We start from the raw sequence: 19,395 nt of genomic DNA on the forward strand, positions 1-19,395 counted from the left end.
TAAAATAGGGATAACACTATTATCCCAAAGGTTTATTATAAAGAGTAGATTCAACGACATGTGAAAAGCAGCCAGTATAGTATGTTGCACATAGTAAACACTCAATAAATGTTCACTCTTGTTATATCCTGAGAATGAATCACTGGAGAATCATTTAGCAATTGATTGCCATATGTGGCAAGAAAACTAAAAGTAAATTCTTTTTTGCCAGGCATTATTCTGGACTACTCTCACATAGTTTAATATACACGACAACCACTGAAGTAAACATTGTTCTCACTAGTTTTATAGGCTCATAGAAGCCACTTACCCAAAGTTATTTTGTCTAAATAAAAGAATAGCCAGTAGCTATTTAAAGCCCCTGTTTCCTCAGTTAAGCCAAGGTGCCTCTTATGCTTCAGAGGATGAGAACTCTTCATCGGTGACACAGTTACAGTGAAATTAGCAACATACTCATAGGTTTAAATTGCACTCCAGAAAGTTGTCTGACTCCAGCCTATTTCAGTTTCTGTTTACAGTTCTTAAGGATATAGCCATCCTCACAACTGTTGGATTGTCACCTTTGAAGTTTTACTGTGAAGTCAACAAGGATGTGTTTTTACAAAGTAACCTGAAGATCCTGCCTCAGGCCTGATGACTTCCCAGCAGGAGCCCAGCAGTGGTTTATCTCAAAGACTTTGAGCCCACTGGCTCTTCTAAGCCCCTTTATAGGTAAAAGATTGGAATCGATTAATCATTTCTGAGGCATTGACTTCCTACCCTGGAGTTGGGGGCCCCATTGTTTAGAAGAGAGTGGAAAAGGTGAGGTACAGGCTGCTGCTTTCAGGCTCTGGCATGGGTCACTCACTAAGGCTGGGAATGTAAGAGTTCAGGCCAGCACTCATGGTTTTCCTATTCCCAGGTCTGAGTTCAATTACCACCTTCCTCTACACCACTTTGTGAGACCTCATCTATCAGGAAGTATTATCTTTGATAGTTCAAGAGACTAAATTCCAGTAAGACCTTTCCTAAATCTTCATATGCCTCTCAATAGAAAGGTACTTCGGAAGAAGAGTGCTCTAAGAGACTCCTTTAAAATCCTGTCTTCCAGTTTCTGTTAACTGTAAGGGCAAAATACAAAATACAAAGTTTTTACCCATTTTCATTTCTGAAGTCAGAATATACCACACAATAGATGCATGCATTTGATGTGAGAGTATCCCCATTTTTCTCAAAAGTTGTTATTACTCCAGTGATGCGTCAATATTTACAAAAACTGCTTAGAATTCAGTAAAAGCCAAATAAAGACAACACCTTCCTCTGAGTTCCCTTGGTATTTTGTATGTTCTTCTATTATTTTTTAAACCATTTATTTTCATATCTGTCTCCTCTACTAGTCTAGAAATTTCTGAAAACCATTTGTTTTCTATCTGTGTCCCCTACTAATCTGTAAATATCTTAAGAGATGGAACTTCTTTTTGTTTGTCTTTATAGTCTCAGCAAAATGTTGTTTCTAAAATCTAGTTGAGTGATCAACAAATGTTTGGATGGATGGATGGAGGGAGGGATGGATTAGATGGATGGACAGACGGACAGACAGATGGAAGACTTTGCGAAGTAGGTGTTTGAGCCAATCTAACTTGAATTTCTCTTTCATGGTGTCATCTTTTCACAGATCATAAGTTTAGAGATTTTAGAGATGATAATACCATCGACCAACGTCTCCCATTTCTTTTTTCTTTGTAGTTCTAGCCATTCAGAGGGCATGAAAGGAGTCCCAGGGTCCTCCATCCACCCATTTTCTTTACAGACAAGCAAGTTTCTTCAAAAGGATATGTTTAGTCAGTTTCAACTTCAATGGCTTTTTAAATGCCATCTCATTTCCGTCTTGAAGAGTCCAACTCTGCAGACCATTGTAATATTGATATGTACAAAAATTTTTAAAAGCTGTTATTTATTGAGAGGTCTCCATGCCAGGCACTATGTTATTGCTTTATATATTATAATGATTCAATCTTCATGAACACCCTAGGAGGTTCAGACAGCTTAAGTAACCTATCCAAGATGACATAGCTAATAAGTAAAACAGTAAGAATGTAAACTCAGTCTAAGTCCAGAGTTCTACATTTTATTTATTTATTTATTATTTATTTTATTTATTTATTTGAGAGAGCAGAGTGAGAGAGAGAGCACAAATGGGGGAGGCAAGAGAGAGGGAAAAACAGACCCCCTGCTAAGCAGGGAGCCTGACATGGGGCTCAATCCCAGAACCCTGGGATCATGACCCAAACTAAAGACAGATGCTTAACTACCTGAGCCACCCAGGTGGCCCCCAGAGTTCTACATTTTTATCTCTAATAAAATCACCCACGTGTCTCTTACATAGCTATTTTGAGGGTTTTATTATTTTTAAAAAATATTTGCTTATTTATTTAAAAGGCAGAGAGAGAACAAGCAGGGGAGAGGGAAAAAGAGAGAGAGACTCTTAGGCAGATTCCCCACTGAGCACCGAAGTGACATGGGGCTCAATCTCATTGCCTGAGATCAGGACCTGAGCTGAAGCCAAGAGTCAGATGCTTAACCTGCTGAACCATCCAAGCACTCCTTAAGGGTTTATTCTCAATGATCAGCTGCTTTCATTCTATCACAGATGTGCAATACTTTAAATATGTTAATGCTGATTATTAAGCAGGACATAGTTAGGAAATAATTTTACTACTTCCATGAGGGTACCTGGGTGACTCCGTCAGTTAAGCATCTGACTCTTGATTTCCCCTCAGGTCATGATCTCAGGGTTATGGGATCAAGCCCTGCTGGATGTGGAGCCTGCTTAAGATTCTCTCTCTCTCTCCTGCCCCTCCACACACACACACCCTCTCTTAAAAAAAAAAAATTAATCCCATTAAATGGGATAGGATTCTATTACAAAGAACTTTGAAATGAGAGCTGAGAATAGGAAACATAACAGGAAAACATATGGAAACGCAAGGTGCTGACTGTCTTTGCTGCCTGTACCGTCCAGCAATTTTCCCTCAAAGGGAGCAGTGAAGTCACAGGGGATCATCCACTCTGTGTAATGTAACACGTCTTGATTAAATTTTAAAAGGAAGAAAAGGAAAGTGTAGTCTCTATACTGTCTACTTGAAGGTTAGGGCATATACAAGAGGCTGATGTTTTCTCTCACTAGCTGTTGGAATGTATCATATAACTTGTGCCCACTTAGGAATCAAGTTTGGGAAAGGATTCCTATCTATGAATTCCCAGTAGCTGTTTTTATTAGCATCTTGGGACATTAATGTTGCTTCTAACTTAATTATTCATGCTATTTTCAACCACATATTATATCACTATCAACTCAGTCCAAAGACTAAAATAAAACAATCCTTGGAAAATTCCAGTGGCATACTCATCCAGAGGGATGTGACCTTCAAAAGGCTTACTCAAATGCCTGCTCAAAGTCCCAGCATTCTCTGTTCCTCACATGCACAACGGAAGTGGTCCCAACCCAGACTATATTTGCAATCTCAAATTCTTTACTCACCCCCACCTGCTAGGCCAAAGACTTTCCCTCCGAGGACATGCCCCAACTTGTAGAAAGAATTATATCAATTAGAAACACTGCATTGACAGTGGTCGAGAATAAGCTGTGCCAGGAGTTCACATGTCATGAATACCAGCCATGTTTGGTTATTTATAACACAAAGTCAGGGCAATGGAATACTGACTCTTATAGGCTGCTTCTCTGGTCACTATGTTGCATTTTAATTCATATCACAGACTAATTAAACAGACTAAAAAGTACAAACTGGAGCTCAAATTTTCAAAAGGGAGATAAAGAAGACTGAATCTAGAATGTACTGAATACCTACTAAAGGGCAGGCCTTGTGCTGGGACTTTACTTATGTTACCTCTTTAATTCCCACCACAATCATACGAAGGAGGTATTGTTGTCTCCATCTTACAGATAAGGAAGGAAACATAACCTCCAAAGGATTAAATATCCTACCCAGGTAAGTGGTAAAGTCAGGATGAAGACCAAGACCATGTGACACAAATTCCATGTTTGTTTTTACTACAAGATCGAATTTCTCCCACACTGCCTAGTCCAGGACCAGAAGCAGAATAAGGTTTAAGATGTACAGATTTTGCAGTAGGACATCCTGAGCATTTAAATCTGCTTCATCACTTTTTAGCTATGTGACCTCATCAAGTTATTCAACCTCTCCAAACCTCAGTTTCCTCATCTTTTTTTTTTTTTTTAATTTTTGTATTTTTTTTTCAATTTTTATTTATTTATGATAGTCACAGAGAGAGAGAGAGAGAGAGACAGAGACACAGGCCGAGGGAGAAGCAGGCTCCATGCACCAGGAGCCCGATGTGGGATTCGATCCCGGGTCTCCAGGATCGCGCCCCGGGCCAAAGGCAGGCGCCAAACCGCTGCGCCACCCAGGGATCCCGAGTTTCCTCATCTTTAAAAAAGGAGAGATTGTTATAATGCTACCTCATAAATTTTAAATACTTGGCAATAATTATGATGATGGCCGTATTCCCCCCACAAAGCCTCCTCACCTGTTAAATAGAATAGTAATAACAAGGATTAATATTAACTGAATACTTACCATAGGCCAGGCACTGCGGTGAGGGTTTTACATGAATTACCTCATTTAATTCTAATAATCTAGTGAAATAATATTAGCTAACACTTCTTGAACACTATGTACCAAGATCTATTTAGATCTTTACTCATATTAACTAGTGAGTAACTGAGGCAGGTAATATTGTTGTTCCAAATTTGCAAATAAGAAAACAAAAGCTCAGAGAAGATAAGTAAATTGCCCATTGTTACATAGCTAGGAAAAGATGAAACCATGTTAAGAACTCAGGCAGCTACACTTAGGTGTTCACAATCTTAAACTTGAGTTTCATGCTCCTAGACTTGGGCTAGGTATCTGACACAGTACCTATACTTAAAGTGCTCTCAGATGTATTGAAGTTATAAGACCTACACATTTAATAAATGGGATGCTATAATGTTATAGCCAAATGTCCAAAATATGCAAAATATACATCAGAGGCCTTGGAAGATATATGAGGCAGTGGGGATGGTGGTCTATGTATTCTGGAGAAGCCTTCCTGGAAAATATGTGGCTTTTACTGAGCCTCGTGGGATCAAGTCAGTCAGGGGGTGAGGGGGGGGAATGTTTCAAGAGGGAGACTCAGCAAACATGGAAATGTAGACATGAGCCACTTGTGGGGAAGAATTTTTTTTGTGTGTGTGTGTGTTGAAAATTTTATTAACATTTAGTTTAAAAAGCTTTATACCCATGCCAAGCCAATTCATAGAAGGTTCTCAAAGCAGTTACCCATTAGGGTTTGGTCCTTTGTTTAGAAGTCATGGGGCCTTGGTGTTTTTTTGTTAAGCGGTTTAAGAATTCATTATCTTGGTCCAGGGCTGGTAATGTTGCACCACTTTCTTCTCCCTCACAAAAATGGTTCTTGATAATGTTCAAAGCAGTCAGGGCAAACTGAGGATTCTCATGAAGTTGAAAAGCCTCAATTTTATCAATGCCACCAATTTTTTCTATCAGAAGACACAGATTTTCCTTCTCTGAAAGCTTCTCTGCTACCTGGAGGATAAAAGAGATAACGTCAAGGATGATGATAACAATTTTGGTGTCTTGGATGGTAAGCAGATTCACCAGTGGTTCCTGGACTCCAGAGTGGACAAGGTGGATCAACTGGTCTATGGTGCCTCCAGTTGTGAAGTTAGCCACGGTCCAAACAGCCTCTTTCTGGACTTTAAATTCTCCATTTTTTAGCAGAGCCACCAAGGGAGGCAGCATGCCGCAAGCGATCAGCCGCTGGATGTGTTGGCAGGGCCCTGCAGCCACATTGCTCAAGGCCCAAGCTGCCTCCTTCTGGATGGAGGACTTGGGGTGCATCAGGAGTTGGGGCAGCACGTTCAGCATGCCCGCGTCAATGGCCATCTGGGTCTGATAATCCGTTCCTGTGACGATGTTCCCGATTGTGCGGAGAGAAGGGGTCAAGACATTGAGCTCTGAGCTGCTCATAAGCTGGACCAGCCTGGGCAGGACCCCTGTGTTGACCACTTGGCCGATGCGCTCATTGCAGCCATTGGTGAGGTAGGACAGGGCCCAGCAGGTATCCGAGAGAACCTCGCTGTCTTGGTGCTGCAGGAGGTGGGACAGGACAGGCAACATTTGTTTCATGGCTGTCTTGCAAAAGATGGGTTTCATGTTGGAGAGATAAAATTAGACCTGAGGTGAGGACTGACTGCAGAAGACCCTTGACCACAGTCTTAAAAATTGGGCATCATTTATAAGAGACAATTAGAAGCATTAGATTCTTGAGGAGGGGGGTTACCTGCTAAGAGTGCACCACATAGCATGGCTTAGTGCGGAGAGACGAGAAAGACAGGGAGGAGGCCCCAGCAGGCACCTCAGCATGAGGCAATGAGCACTCTCTCTGACTAAAGTGATAGCAGCAGGAGACACAAAGAAAGAAGGTATACTGTGAGAACAAAATCAATAGGGCTTAGTGAAAGACTGATACAGGAGACATTTAGAGAAAAGGTCTGTGATGTAAGGATTTGTGCCTAGCTCAGCCAACCTCATATCCCCACACTAGGCTCTATTAATGACTGACTGACACATCAGTACATGCTGAAAGCATGTTTGTCAACTAAACGAATGAGTCATCTAGCTACCAGCCCAAGCCCTTCATTTTGCACATGAGGAAACAGATCCCTAAGGTTATGTGAATCAATCAAAATTATTTAAGTGTAAGCAGCAAAATCTAAACTAAACCCCCAAATCCTGACTACTACTCCAGAATTTTTTCTGCTATAATTTGTTCTCAATTCAGAAAATCTTGAGGACTATAACATTGATAACAGAAATTGAGATTTGGAGAGAGATTACTGGGGTTCTTGGATAGCACCAATCTGGTTTTGGACATATAAACGCTGACATGATGACAGAATTTCTAACTTGAAAAGTCCTGTAAGAGGTTTTCAATCCAGAATTCGAGTAAAAGTGAAAATTAGCAACCAGAGATAGACTTATTTGAGAATCATAAATATAGAACTATTAGTTGAAGACATGAGGAATATATTTTTGTAATATCATGAATAAGAAATGTTTTTGGTCCCCCATTACTTTAAATATTTTTTAGTGTATTAAAGAATTGTTGAACAAGCAATGCACTTAACTGCAATCAGTATGTTAATGTTTCTGGAATCACTTCATTTGGTCATGTTAATCTTGATATGCCTGCATACACAGTGATTCAGGGACTGCTGCATTGGCTAGGCTATATTGGTGCCCTCTGAAAACATGCCAGGGTTCCAGATCTGTCTCTGTGGGTCCTGTTACCATCTTTATTCTGTACTGTAGTTAGATCTTGCCAACTATTATTTTCAAAGGCAAAGCAAAAAATCTTAAAACTTTTCTGAGACTTATAGAATATGCCTATGCTGTAAATGAAGCAGAGTCCTTGGATATTTTTGGTGCTTCATCGTTCATGAATCAGCCCATATATCCCCTTATCTGAGAAGTCTTGCCTAAACCCCACCTGCGATCCTTATGCCTGCCCCCATTAAGCAGTCAGTCATTCCTTTCCCTGCATTCTTTCAGTACTCTAAACATATTTCAGTTGGAGTGTATGGCATATTGCTTTGTAACTGGTTCTGTGTATATCTTTTCAACCTGTGAATGTGTGTGTCTGCAAAAGTGGATTTTTTTATTTCAAGTTTCTATTTAAATTCTAGTTAGTTAACATATACAGTAAAATTGGCTTCAGGTATAGAATTTAGTGATTCTTCACTTACATACAATACCCAGTGCTCATCACAATAAGGGTCCTCCTTAATCCCCAGCACCCATTTAACCCCTCCCCCACCCACCTCCCTCCATCAACCCTCAGTTTGTTCTCTATAGTTAAAAGTCTCTTATGATTTGCTTCCCCCCCTCTCTTTTTTCCCCTTTCCCTATATTCACCTGTTTTGTTTCTTAAATTCCACATATGAGTGAAATCACATGAGAGAAAGAGAGCACACAAGCACATGAGCAGTGAGGGAGGGGCAGAGAGAAGGAGAGAGAGAATCTTAAGCAGGATCTACACCCAGCACAGGGCCCCACAAAGAGCTCATCCCATATCCCTGACATCATGACCTGAGAGGAAAACAGAGTTAGATGCTTAAACAACTGAGCTACCCAGGTGCCCCAAGATTTTGTTCTTTTTCATGGCCAAGTAATACTACATTGTTTATATATGCCACAACTTCTTTATCAGTCAGTGGACATCTTTTAATCTTCCTCATTTTCTCTTTTTTAAAGATTTTATTTATTTATTTGAGAGAGAGAAAGCACAAGTAGGGGAAGTAGCAGAGGGAGAGGGAAAAGCAGGCTCCCTGCTGAGCAGGGACCCTGATGCAGGGCTCAATCCCAGGTCCCTAGGATCATGACCTGAGCTGAACACAGACCTTAACCAGATGAGCCACCCAGGTTCCCCCCAATCTTTCTCATTTTCATGACATCAGTGCTGGCACATGGCAGAAATTTAATTCATTCCGGTGAAATCTTTTAATATCTGGGCATCAGAAGAGTCAGATAATCAAGTTTTATCTTGCAATTTATGAGACAAAGAAACCATATCCACACAAATTCATTCAGCAAGAGGGAGAAATTATTTCCCTTTCATAGAAACCTCCATAAGGGCAAACAGCTAGGGAGTATTAATGAGCATAATGTATGTGGAGAGAGGAAACTGATCTCACTGGAGCAGAAAAACAGCAGTTGAATAGGAAAGGAAGATAAAGTTGGGTAGGGTGAGTGGGATCAGATTGTGGAGGGGTTAAATGAAAGTTGGTATATTAGTTTTCTATCATTACTGTAACAAACTATAACAAACTTGGTGGCTTAAAATAACATAAACCTATTATCTTATAGGTCTGAAGCCCAAAAGTCAAAGATGGGTCTCACTAGGCAAAACCTGCACTCCTTTCTGGATGATTTAGTGGAGAATCCATTTTCTTGCCTTCTAGAGGCTGCCCACATTCTTGACTCATTACTGTTTTCCAACATCAAAGACAGATTACAAGAATATTTTAACCCTTCTTTGTGTAAAAATAATGCTGGCCTTAAGAAATGGCCCATCTGTCTTACTGTGGGATGTCCACATGCATAATATTTTGAATGGTTTTAATTCATTTACTGGGATTTGAGTTCCTATTAAACTAGTGAGTAGTATGATTCCCATGACACTGATAGGCTGTGTGATTCTTTCGCTTCTGCATAACACTAATTAATAATGACAATACAATGATCCTGAGTGTAGTTATTATCTTTCTTAGAGCTCAAGGAATTTCATATAATTTATCCTTTTTCTTTCAAAAATATGCCTACAACATCACCAGCTACAGTATCACTATTTGAAATTAAAATAAGGAATAATTTTCCAACATCAGTGAAAGCCCATAAGGAAGTTTATAAATATGATGACCTGACTTTAAAAAAGTCAAACCAGGGGTGCCTGGGTAGTGCAGTCCATCAGGCATCTAACTCTTGGTTTGCCTCAGGTTATCATCTCAGGGTCATGGTCGTGAGATCAAGTCCCACATCAGGCTCTGTGCTCAGCAAGAGTCTGCTTAAGACTCTTTCTCCCTCCCCCTCTGCCCTTTCCTCCCTCCCCTCTCCACTCTCTCTCTCTCAAATAGATAAAAATCTTTGGAAAAAAATAGTCAAACTGTTTTTATATATACAAATCATAAATTTAAAAAAATAATTAAGTGAACCTTCCTGAAGTTAACTAATTCTATCTTTAAAGTATAGGTGATAACGTCTGTGTTCATTCATTCACTCTGTTAGTAAGTGTTCCTGTAAAGTCCCAGGTACCAGATATCATTCTAGGCATAAGGGTCCAATAAAAACAAGATAAAGTAATCATTCGGGAGCTTACTCTTAGTAGGACACAGACCATATACTTCTAACAAACATATTAAGAGACAAATCATCTTTTAGGTAGTGAAAAGCACCCTGAATAAAAAGGAAAAATAGCACAGGGTAGAAAGAAAGAGGAAGGGAGTGTTATTTTAGTTAGGATGGTCAGAAAAGGCCTGAGCAGATATTTGAATTAGGAGCAAGCCATGTGAAGAAACAAATAAAGGATAAACATACCAATTTGATCCAAAGAACAAGTATTAATTAAGCATAGACTATGGACCAGGAATTATTTTTCAGGACAAACCAGAAGAGACAAAGAAACAGCAAAAAGTATATGTACCATTGAGTTATATCAACAAATATCTACCAAACACAATTATACCTTAGGGGTCAGTCTAACTACTCCTATTTCTAGATTATGGTTTTAAAAGTTTTTGCAATAAAACCATTTGTTTAAGGTCTCATGTGGAATTCCAATATATCAAACAAATAAAAATGAGTTGTGTTGAAGGATTTGTGGATGTCCATAGGCCCATCCTGTCTCCTCTTCAAAAGTTCCCACTCCCGCTTTGTAATGATGTTAATTTCTTAGTTTTGATAATTGTACCATGGTTGTATAAAATGTTAACATTAGGAGAAGCTGGGTAAAGGATATATAGGAACTCATTGTACTAATTTTACAACTCTTCTGTAAGTCTAAACTTATTTTCAAGTAAAAAGTTCAAAGGAAAAAAAAAAACTGACTCTTGTCATTACCAGGCAGACCATTTAGGGTATTGGAAACACCATCATGCCTTGCTGATTTAGCCTACTTACAAAGGACCTTCAGGAAGGGGCAAGCTCCTTTTTGTGTAGTTTGTTTTGGTTTTTAATCATTCTCAACATCAGAAAATTATTTCTTATGACTCCTTAAACACCTCATGCTCTGGAATAAACCCACTTTTCAAGTTTTGTTATCAATTAAGAGAATTAGAGAATTAAATTTCCTTCTACAAAATAATACTTTGTGATATGTTAGAGAACCACATAATTCTTTATCAACGTTCTTTATCCAAGTTAATAGCAACGCCTTTATATTTTCTCACAGGTTTTCTTTTTCCACATTTGAATCTTTCAAGGGACTTTCCACTTTAAGTTCTTCTTGACCTTCTGAAACTATGGTGTCCACAGTTTACCAATGGTCTTCCGAAAAATAAATAAATAGAAACAAAATTAAAAGAGGATCCAGTCAGCGTCAAATATCTTGGGTGAGAAGGGAGTAATATTCAGACTTTATATACAATATTCCTATTTGGATATTATTGCCGTAACAACCTCGCTACATTACCATATTTTGTTTTTTCTTACACATTTTTTCTCACCATTTATGACAGTTGTTAAGCCAAGTGCCCCAGGCATTTGCTCCTAACCAATGAACAGCCAGACTGGGAACTTCAAGTCTTTCAGCAAGTCACAACTGCCAAAAATGCTCTCTCGCCAGGAGACATATTCCCTGAATTATATAAAGGGAAATTCATTCTGAAATCATTCACCTGATATCATTAAACAATAAGAAAAGCAAATCAGCTAAGTCTATATGACCTTGTCTGTTAGACCTCTCCATGCTTTAGTTCCCTATATGAAAAACAAGGACAAGAGTGTTTACCAACTTCACACGAGTGTTGCAAGAGTTGATTAATGCTTATACAGCACCATCTGATGAGAGGTTCTATGGCTGTTACCAGTTATAATAGGCTATAGAATGCCTGGGTCCCTTAAGAGCATTCCCTCCAATCTTGGTACCATGATTGTAGGTGACTTGCTGAGGCCCGTCACTACTTTGTGACCCAACTGTACTTTCAGACATGCACACTGAGCGCCAGTAAGGCTATCACCCAAAGCTGAAAAGCAGTTTTTCTAATGCTGCAGGCTCATGCACAAGGCACCAAAATAGCACTAGAAATACTACACCCATATTGCTTTATCCTAGACATCTGACACTTGTAAAGCTCATGCCAAATTTCTTGTCACATATGTGTCTGGAAGCCTTCGTGCTGAGAGGCATTTCTTATCTTCTGACATTTCAGAGAGCTGCACAGAGCTAGACAAGCATAGACCCTCCTTCAAACAGGCATGAGGCAAATGTAAGCATTCTTTTCTGGTGACCTCCAACAGCCCTCATTGGACAAGATCCAAGACACCCTTCAGCACAGCACATCTGCAATCCTTAGCATGATCCAAATGTTTGAGCGTGCTTCTTCCAGTGAATAAGAGCTGAAGTGCCCTGGCTCTCCAAGGTCATCTGGAAATGATATGCCCATTAGCTAAATGAGGAAATGTTACTGCAACCATTAAGATCAAAGGATCTTCAGGGGTCCAAGGGTCCAGATACTCTGTCTCTAGTGACATAGTTCACCTACATCTATTAAAATCAAGCTTCAGTTCACTCTAATTACTATTGTGACTGATTCCCTCAAATAGAAACTAAAATAGGATTTCTGCACATGATACAATAGTAATTTCTAGTGATTTCCTTCTTTTCTGATCTTATCTATATATACAACCTGCTTGACAAAGTAGGTGCCATGGCAACCCCATCCCTAGCCATCAAGGAGCAGAGGTTTTTAGTAAGAGAATCCCTAAAGCAACATGTGTCAGAATAACCTGTTTTGGGGGGGGGGGGTGTAAAATCTTTGTAAAGATTTTATTTGTTTATTTTAGAAAGAGAGAGTGCAAGGTAGAGGAGGGGCAGAGGGGGAGAAAGAATCTCAAGCAAACTCCACATTGAGCACAGAGCCTAATGCAGGGCTTGATCTCATGACTCTGAGATCATGACCTGAGCTAAAACTAAAAGTTAGACATTTAATTGACTGAGTCACCCAGGTGTCCCTTGGTTTTTGTTTGTTTGGTTGGTTGTTGTTTGTTTGTTTGTTTGTTTTGAGAGAGAGAGATAGTACAAGGGCAGCAGGGAGGCAGAAGTAGAAGAAAAGAAAGAATCCTAAGCAGGCTCTCAATGTGGAGCCCAAGGCAGGGCTTATTGTCACAACCCTAAGATTGTGACCTGAGCTGAAATCAAAAGTCAGATGCTTAACTACTTAACCAACTGAGCCACTCAGGTGCACCAGAATAACCTAGTTTTAAATGCAAATTCCTGGGCCTTATTCCAGACCTTTGACTCAAAACCTCTGGTGAATGAGATCCAAGAAGCTGCATTTTTAACTAATTCCCCAGATGATCTTTTTTTTGAAGTTTTATTTTCCCAAGTAATTTTAATAATACTACATTTTTTTAAAGCCTGACAGAATTTTCAAGTAAATTAAAATACACACAAACCCTCAGCTTGTTGGGAGAGTTTCTGGCCACAAGTATATATTTAGTGGTCATTGAGTCATCTACTCTAAACTCACCCACAAGCAACAATGACAGCATTCAAGAGGAAGGAACACATTTCATGATTCCTTCCTTCTCTGAGCCTCATTGTTCATACCCCTCTTTTGGAATAATAAGTACCATATGATGTTTCTGGCATAAGTTGCCTTGTATTAATTTCTTATATTAGTTTTCTGTTGCGACTATATCATATTACTACAAACTTTGCACAAATTTATTATTTTACAGTTCTTTAGGTTAGAGGTCCAACACAAGTTTTACTGGGCTAAAATCAAGGTGTCAGCAGGGCAGGTTCCTTTCCTGAGGCTCTAGGGGAGAATCCATTTCCTTACCTTTTCCAGCTTCTAGAGCTGCCCATAATTCTTGGCTCAAGGCCCTCTTTCCCTATCTTCAAAGCAAGTACCACTGCATCTATTATTCACATTTCCTTCTCACTCTCTTCTCCCTCCCTCCTTCACTTTGAAGGACCATTGCATTGCAATGGGGCCATTTAGATAATCCAGGATAATTTCCTATCTCAAGGTTCTAAATATGTGGTTAAATCTACAAGGTTCATTTTGCTATATAAGATAACATTTCACAGCTTCCAGAGAGTAAGACACAGACAACTTTGGTGGGGGCATATTCTGCTTACCATACTTTTCAGCTGTAATACGAAGAATGTCTTATTTTGGGTTCCCTCTGAAACAGACTCTGAGGCTAAGATTTAAGTACAAGTCCCAGGAAGCCAAGCAAGAAGTGGAGAAGTGAGGCAGTAAGTGAAGAAAGCAAATAAGTGGGTTAATGAGCAGGGTACTGGATAGGCAATGGACTGAATTCCTCCAAACACCTTCAGAATAGTCACACCAAGGGGCAAAAAACCTGGGGCATGATTCATCAATTCGTGTCATTTATTAGTTAGAGGTCACATTAATTCCCAACGCTTCAGAAACTTCTTGCCCCCAACTGTAGAAGAAAATGTCCTTAACAAAGACACACAAGAGGCCAAAAATTTGTTCCATCTGAGGGCCCTCCAGAGTGGACAAAGGTGAAGATGGCATCTCAAACAAGGGGCTTTGTTTTTCAGGGAAGCGTGGTATTATGTATCAAAAGTTTAAATGCTCATATTTTCTAATCAAGCAATTCTACTTCCAGAGAATTTATGCTAAGGGCATAATTGGACACATATGTAATAATTGTCTGTAACATTTTAAAAACTGGAAATAATTTAAATTTCCATCAATAGGGGATTAAATTATGGTAATACAATTGAACGCTCTGCTATAATTAAGAACAATGATGTTCATTTACTGATAAAGAAAACAGTTCCTGACATATTTCTGAGAAGAAAAGCAGGTTACAAATAGTAAGTATATTATAAATCCATTTATGTAAAATTATGTATGTATAATATATGTGTGTGTGTGTGTATGCATAGCAAGATGGCTGGAAGAATGTTCATCAAAAGTCTAACAGTAGTTATTTCTAGGAAGCAGAATTTCTCATCCTTTATATTTTCTCCTTTATACTTCTGCATGCTACAAAAAATTTTACAATAAACAACGCATTATTGGGGTTCTTTCTTGAGTGGCTCAGTTGGTTAAGCATCTGCCTTCAGCTCAGGTCATTATCCCAGGGTCCTGAGATCAGCCCCAAGGCAGGACCCCTGCTCAGCAGGGAGTCTGCTTCTCCCTCTGCCTCTGTATTCCCTTCGCTTGTGTGCACCCCCTCCCCACCAAATAAATGAAGTTTAAAAAAAAAGATTTGTTTCCAAAAAACAATGCATTATTAATCTATCACAAAAATATTTTTCCTTTAAAAAAATTCAAATTTGTCCTAAAAGATAAGCTTCTTTTCAGACCTAATATGATAATGTTCAATGTGCTTAGATGCACTTCTCCATTTTAAAACTGCATGAGGCTAGGGACCATGCATTACACAGAATACTTACGGCGTATTTTGAACACAGCAGGTACTTAATAAATATTTATTCTTTAATTGATTTTCATCAGTATGAAATTCAGTAAAACAACATACTGAATAAACTGGGTCACATTGAAATTTTTACACTGCCTGAAGATGACTTCCCAAAATGCTGAGAAGCCTGGTGTGGCCTTATTGGGCAGAGACCTGCTGCAGCAGGCAAGGGCAGGCCTGTCCTGCATGGACACACCCGCATCATAGAAGAGATGCTATCAAGAGCCTCATTTCCTTCAAATACAGGTGAAAAGCAATGCAAGTACAGCCTTACAATTTTACAGCACAAACAAGACAAATGGAATCTGTGTCAATCTATGAGAAATTAATTCAACACCTTAAGCCCTAAAACTCTAGTCCTTCCGGAAGAACACTGTACTTCCATTTATGTACTATGGCAGAGCTGACTAGAGGCAGAGAGGAACAAGCCATGGTGTGCCCGTAGTGCAATAGGGAGAGGACTATTTCAGCATAAACCTTCACGGTCTTCTCTCCAAACCCCACATCCTCCTCTTATGTCTAAAGCGAAAAATTTCTCACCTGTCCAGGTTGTTCTTGGACTCTCCTTTGTTGCTCAGAATCTAAATAATGAGCAGATGGAGATAAAAATAGAAAACAAACAAGTCCCAGTTGACCTTTGTATTAAAGTACTGTAAGAGAGGTTCTAAGAGGAGAACGCAGGAGGAGACACCAGAGAATCAAGTAGAATGGATGCTGGGAATTCATGAGGTGTCAGTTATAGATCCAGAGTTTTGGAGAGGCCCTGATGTACATGTGGAAGGGAATGAGGATTACAGTGAAGTAGAGAGATTTTTTATATTAAGAAAGCATACCACATACTAAAATCTAATCTGAATGGTATGAATAAAACGGGTGAGTGGTATGGTACATGAATTTTATCTCAATAAAGGTATTTAAAAAAAATACCCTCCCAGAAAAAAGCATACCCCACTTTAGCAGTTTATTGAGAAAGTAAAAAAAATATTTTTTAAGAACTCTAGTTACTTTTTGGGTGCCATACTACTTTGAATTCATTCTTGCACTGAGACTGAGCCATGTGGAACTTCAATTACGTTTGGGTCGTGCTAGATTAGAGAAAGGATTCCTAAAGATCCTTTACTCCCAGCTCTCATTTCAAAGGTGAGGAAATAAAGCTGGGAAGGTTAAGTAAGTTTTCATGGTCACACAGTAGTAAAGCTGGGAACTATGGCATTCTGATTACAGGTCTTTTGAAATCCATCACACCACCCCCACCAACACTCTTCCTGCTATTGTTAACGGAAAGAAACAAGTTGAGGATAAACGTGATTAGAACACATGGTTATTATACCCACGGCTCAGTCCAGTTTTTCTAGCCTTTAGAACAAATCAGTCAGCTTGGCATCAATCCAATCAGTTGCACACCATAGTCCAGCTAATAGCCAAAGCCATAGAGATTCAGCCCAAGCCTGGAGAATAATCATTCTCACAATGGCAGTGTTGCCCTTGCCTCCTTTTGAAGAGCAACAGGAAATAACAATAGTTATTTACTTGGGCACTTATCCATGTATCAACTTGGGCAGGGCAGTCAAACCCCCTTGACACTGGAATTTGGAGAGTGCAAGTTTTTAAATAAGAATTTAAAAACTAGTAAATGTCACTAATGTAAATAACACCCATCTGTGAATCACATCAGAAATTTACAAAGTTAATTATGGGGATTGCATCTATGATGCTCTCCCAGGATGGCTTTGGCACCTGCTACGTGCTAGGCGCTGGTCTAGACATTTTACATATGGCATGTCTTTTAATCCCCATAATAATTCTATTACATGAGTATTAATCACCCCATTTTAATTTTAAAAAGCTGACACATGATGTGAGCAGGACCAAAGTAGTAAGAGACAAATTCTAATGTCAATACAATATTCTTAGGGCTCAAGGAGAGCAGTCTTCATGATGTGATTTAAGGTTGTAGGAAAAGAATTCCCTTTTATCCCAAGGAAGTCATCCTGGTAACTGTCATTTAATCATTAGTTTCATTCATCTGTAACTGAAATACCCTTAATAGTCAACTATGAAATTAAAAATAATCTATGCATTGATCAGAATAGACAATGCTATGCCTCAGAATAAACTAGAATCTCAGTGACTTGACATAATAAAAGTATTTCTTGCTCAAGCAAAGTCTAATGCAGATATCTAGAGTCCTTTAAGGGAACCAGGGATGAGATAAGGAGAGCACGGATGGTAAAGGATGAGAGATGGACGGTAAAGGATGTTTTAGATTCACAGCATGCACATCAAGGAGGTCTACAAGTGAAGTATATCATTTCCACTTAAATTCTGTGGGCCAGAATTCAGTGGCCAGCCTAATTCCACAGGTGACAGGGAAACATGGGGAGGTAGAGGGATGGGTGAACACTATAATCCCTGCCAAACTCCTAAAAGAATTATAGCTTTGGTTCTTACCTGTCAGCACATTAGTTAATAAGAGTAACAATAGGCACAAGTAATATGTAAGGAATCTCTTCTTCAGGATAGGACTAGAAAGGAAGAGATAAAAAAAAGGGATGGGGGCACCTGGATGGCTCGCTCAGTCGGTTAAGCTCAGGTCGTGGTCTTGAGATCCTGGGATTGAACCCTACATTGGGCTTCCTGCTCAGCGGGGAGTCTGCTTCTCCTTCTCCCTCTGTGTGATCTCTCTCTCTCTCTCTCAAATAAATAAAATAGCTTTTAAAAAGGGACAGTGACAGAGACAAATGTACATACTTAACAGTTTTGTTGATTTTTGCCTGACTTGCAAGATCAATCTACTAAATGCACTGTGTCTTCAGCTCATTGTTCATGGTTCTAATGGCTTTGGTTGTGAGACAGATTAGACTTTACATTTTATAAGTATAAATTCCCTCAGAAGTATCAGAAATAAAGTTGTTTGTTCATTTTATTCACAGGAGCAACTAGGTACTTTGGAGATACAACTAAATGAATAAATATTTTCCTGATAAGGTGACTCTAACATATTTAACAAATTCACAATTTTTCCATTTATTTCTACTATAAAACTCAACAACAATAAAACAATGAATTGGCCTGAAAAGGGAAAATAAATCAAATTTAGAGATGCATGAAATTTTAAAATCATATAGTTCAAGGAAAAATTATGATTTATTAAACATCAATAATTACAATTGGTACATGACCCAGTTAAGACAAAAACCTGGGATCCCTGGGTGGCGCAGCGGTTTGGCGCCTGCCTTTGGCCCAGGGCGCGATCCTGGAGACCCGGGATCGAATCCCACATCGGGCTCCCTGCATGGAGCCTGCTTCTCCCTCTGCCTATGTCTCTGCCTCTCTCTCTCTGTGTGACTGTCATGAATAAATAAATAAAATCTTAAAAAAAAAAAAAAAAGACAAAAACCTGACTTGGATCTTCCTCTTCACTAAGTCTAATCACCAACTGCATTTGATTTTATCTCTAAAATACCTTTCAAGTTCATCATTTTCTTGTCATCCTTCTATCCCCAGTTCAGCCACCTCAAACATTCTCACCTGGAGTATCATATCACCTCTTAGATGATCTCCCTGCACTCTGCCTTGCCCACTCCCTCAATCCTACCCTAGAGGGCGGTGAGCTTGAAACTGCAGGGTGCAAGGGAATCTTTTTGGAAGCCAGTTGAACATGCTGATCCCCTCCCCCACACTCTCATGCCAAAAGTCTGATTCAATGGATCTGGAGCATAGTTCAGAGCTCTGAATTTTTAACAATGCTGCAGAAGATTTAAAAAAGTTTTAATTTATTTTTTTTAATTTTTAATTTAAATTCAACTTAGTTAACATATAGTGTATTATTAATTTCGGGGGTAGAATTTAGTGATTCACCAGTTGCATATAACACTCAGTGCTCATTATATCACATGCCCTCCTTGATGTCCATCACCCAATTACCCCATTCCGTCACCCACCTCCCCTCCAGCAAGCATCAGTTTGTTTCCTATAGTTAAGAGTCTCTTATGGTTTGCCTCCCTGTTTTTATTTTATTTTTCCTTCCCTTTCCCTATGTTCATCTGTTTTGTTTCTTAAATTCCACATACGAGTAAAGAAGATTTTGCGTGTAAAGAAGATTTTGTGTGTGGTCCTAGGAGAAACG

General features: G+C 39.2%; 1 protein-coding gene across 7 annotated transcripts in view; it reads right to left on the reverse strand.

The window, feature by feature from the left end:
* The window catches only part of LOC144291504 (importin subunit alpha-8-like), a 256,604-nt gene that overhangs the window by 162,742 nt on the left and 74,467 nt on the right, over window positions 1-19,395 (reverse strand). For 2 of the 7 annotated variants that reach the window (XM_077861056.1, XM_077861055.1), the window contains exon 5: window positions 4,462-6,211. The exons of 4 other annotated variants lie outside the window; for them this stretch is intronic. In XM_077861056.1, the coding sequence (XP_077717182.1) occupies window positions 5,346-6,209 (864 nt within the window). In that variant the 5' untranslated portion in view covers window positions 6,210-6,211 and the 3' untranslated portion in view covers window positions 4,462-5,345. Of the gene's footprint in view, window positions 1-4,460; window positions 6,212-6,363; window positions 7,808-19,395 lie in introns of those variants that run through there. One more of the 7 variants, XM_077861054.1, reaches the window with a different exon arrangement.

This window comes from Canis aureus, chromosome 20 (genome assembly GCF_053574225.1).
Source record: "Canis aureus isolate CA01 chromosome 20, VMU_Caureus_v.1.0, whole genome shotgun sequence".
Lineage (NCBI taxonomy): Eukaryota > Metazoa > Chordata > Mammalia > Carnivora > Canidae > Canis > Canis aureus.